The sequence below is a fragment of the Tachypleus tridentatus genome, chromosome 6 (genome assembly GCF_004210375.1).
Source record: "Tachypleus tridentatus isolate NWPU-2018 chromosome 6, ASM421037v1, whole genome shotgun sequence".
Lineage (NCBI taxonomy): Eukaryota > Metazoa > Arthropoda > Merostomata > Xiphosura > Limulidae > Tachypleus > Tachypleus tridentatus.
This window is the reverse complement of record NC_134830.1, coordinates 155,971,405-155,974,510: the sequence shown is the minus strand read 5'-3', so window position 1 is coordinate 155,974,510 and position 3,106 is coordinate 155,971,405. Positions and strand designations below refer to the sequence as shown.

At 31.9% G+C, this 3,106-nt stretch overlaps 1 protein-coding gene across 1 annotated transcript; it reads right to left on the bottom strand.

The window, feature by feature from the left end:
• Positions 1–1,366: 1,366 nt before the first annotated feature.
• On the bottom strand, positions 1,367–2,571 carry LOC143251795 (uncharacterized). The gene is made up of 2 exons (XM_076503040.1): positions 2,443–2,571; positions 1,367–1,756 (listed from the first exon to the last, which is right to left on the bottom strand). The coding sequence occupies exons 1-2, from the start codon at positions 2,569–2,571 to the stop codon at positions 1,385–1,387; spliced, it is 501 nt and encodes a 166-aa protein (XP_076359155.1). The 3' UTR covers positions 1,367–1,384.
• Positions 2,572–3,106: the final 535 nt, after the last annotated feature.

Sequence of the window (3,106 nt, the reverse complement as noted above, 5' to 3'; positions counted from 1 at the left end):
ATCAAACTAAATTTCAATGCAAAATTTATTTATATCAAAAATCACTTTACAGTAATTTCAATATATTTGTCTTTCATTATATAACCTACGGGGTGTTGATTGAACAAAGGAAAGATATCAAAACATCATTTCTATCGGCGATAATCCAGATTCTAAGAAGCTGTAAAAAGAAAAACATATATCCAGTTTAATATAACTTGAATTAAAAGGACAAACCTGTCGATGCTGTTGTAAGTTATTTTATTATAACATATAAATATATATACCAGTTGGATCTTGTGTAACAAATAATATATCACAGACGCTATTTATGAATCTCCTCCTACTTCCTATTACAGCTAATTGTAAAGTACATCTTAAAATGTTCCATTCTTACCCTTCAATAAAACTTAAGATTATTTATGATGTACAACAATAACAGTCCTTTCTCTTCTCCCAACGACTTATCAATAACATTAGCGACTTAAATCGATAATATCTGATGTAGGTTCTATGCGATAAACAAAGTTCACATACTCCACTGTGTAGCTTTATATTAAATAAACTACGTGTACTGGTGCTCTAATATTTCTTATTTCATACCAATACGTTTTTCTAATGCGTATAAAATTTAAGCTTTTAGACATTACACATTACTTAGAAAACTTATTACTTATATTAACATTGAGAAATTGAAAACTCTTTAAATATTCAACAATTTTAAAAACAGTAAAGTTAACAATGCAGCTTCTTACAAAAGTTAACAAAACAGTGACGATGTGGTGTGTTTGTTATTAAAAGACCAGACTAAAAATTCTTATATCATGTGAGATAATGTTCACATTGATAAAAAGACATAAAATAAGTCACGAATATTGTAATTACTCTTTTGCCCATGAGAGTTTTGTTTGTTTTGGAATTTCGCACAAAGCTACTCGAAGGCTATCTGTGCTAGCCGTCCCTAATTTAATAGTGTAAGACTAGAGGAAAGGCAGCTAGTCATCACCACCCACCGCCAACTCTTGGGCTACTTGTTTACCAACGAATAGTGGGATTGACCGTCACATTATACACCCCCACGGCTGTGAGGTAGAGAATGTTTAGCGCGACGCGGGCGCGAACCCGCGACCCTCGGATTTCGAGTCGCACGCCTTACGCGCTCGGCCATGCCAGGCCCGCCCATAAGAGAACAAGTATGTTTAATACGATAAGGATTTCAATAAGCAATCTTCAGATATATGAGTCGAGAGTTATGGCCTAGTGGATAAATTGATTAACTTCATTATTTGAAAAGTGAAACTTTGAAACATTTCTGTATTTAAATGTTGATATTCTTACTTAGTAATACTAACATGAACAATGAAATTAAGTTTGGTGTTACCAATTACTCTCCACCAATACGATTTTATGTGTCCAAATGTAAACTGTCATTCATTCTTAGCCTACTATTCAATCTTCTTTCAGTTCTTTGTCTTTTTGATCGTGTTCCTCTTGTTAACCTATCTCTTAAGTTAGGGTCACTGTCAAAAACCAAGCCTACGTCTGGGACTCTTCTAAACATATTCTTCTCGTCTCTTCCATTACCATTATATATTCTGAAATCTTTTTTCTCATCAAAACCACTTTTATTCCCACTTCTGCAAAGAGCTCTAATATTTCCTTTTATATCTCCGTAACAACCATAACCATTGTGGATGTTTCGTGTTATTTTGTCACTTCCGTTTTCAGCGTAACTTCCTACAGTGTAGACCGTAATCACCAAAAGTAGAATGAAATTCTGTAAAAAAATAAATATTTTTTATGAAACTATGACCATTATAAAAACAAACTACTTGCTTCTTCTGTGAGGAAATTCTGTAGACCCATAGTTTTTTCACAGAGAGAAACAGTAACACAAACTAGTACGATGTAAACTAGCTTATCCTATAACTTTTCCCCATAAAGTTTTAATATTTTATTGTGAAATGTTCAAACATAGAACAGACTATGTATAAAATAAATGGCATTATTCATGTTTAGTCAAATCGTTTAGCCTAATTCGTATTAAAAAACTGTAATAGAAATGACTTATAAATTTAGTGAATGTAGTCAACATAAAGATTATTTTACTGGAGTTGTGACAGATTCCGCGCGAGGAGCTTGATCGTAAATTCAACATAATTTTCTTGTTTGTTGTTTTATATGACGAGAGCGTTTGTCACGGTATTGTTTTACTGGGAATTCTGTTATACTGAAATAGAATATCTTTCTAAGAATTATGTTATCAATTTATATTTCACTAACAATGTAATGAGATCAGGTCTCTAATGAACAGAAATTAATTTTGGTCTATTTATCTCATATTATTTTGCCACTTCTTATACTGGAATAATACAATGCACCAAATACAACTATTTGTCTCCGGTGAGCTGTGCTAGAGTTTAACCGATAAGTAACTTACAGAATAAACTGTAAAACACTTACCACTAGCCTCATCTTCATTCCAGTGCAATAAGCAACAAGACCTTGATATCGGCTCAAAGTAAGTTCGTTATGTAAATAGTGTTCTTCAAATTTACGAACTTTTATAGCGTATTGTAAATACACAATCATAGTGAAGGCCACAGCTCTGAGTTACGAAACTGTTATAACCCAGATTACTATTTCCTGATTTCAAATTATACAAAGTCATACTTTGTAATTGGATTCTTCTTCATATGTATTGACAAGCGAATTTAAATCACAAATCAACGTGACAAACCTTATAGAAATGTTTTCAGTTTTCTTTCTGACACTGATGTACTTTCAAAGTACGGTATCATGATGAACTAGCCTTATGGGGTTTATATTACTTTTTTTCCAAAAGTAAAATACAGAGTTTTTTTACAATGTTATAGATCTAACACTAATGTCTCATGTGAAGTGTAAATCTATGTCATTATGTTTATCGGTTTTTCGTTTTATTCACTTTTTCATTATGATTATTCAACATTATTCGTTTAATATCTTGTTTAGAAACAACCTACATTTTAAGGGAAATTGTCAACATTATGACTGATAATAAGTGTAAATCTTATTCTCAATCACCTATATTAATCACTCAATTAATTATCAAATTCTGACCCCCATTGGTTGATAAGATCAGAAG

Bases quoted from the DNA above. Each gene is read 5' to 3' on its own strand.
- LOC143251795 (XM_076503040.1), bottom strand. From the start codon at position 2,571: ATGATTGTGTATTTACAATACGCTATAAAAGTTCGTAAATTTGAAGAA. The intron at 1,757-2,442 runs GTAAGTGTTTTA...ATTTTTTTACAG, and splicing joins GAATGAAGATGAGGCTAGTG to AATTTCATTCTACTTTTGGT.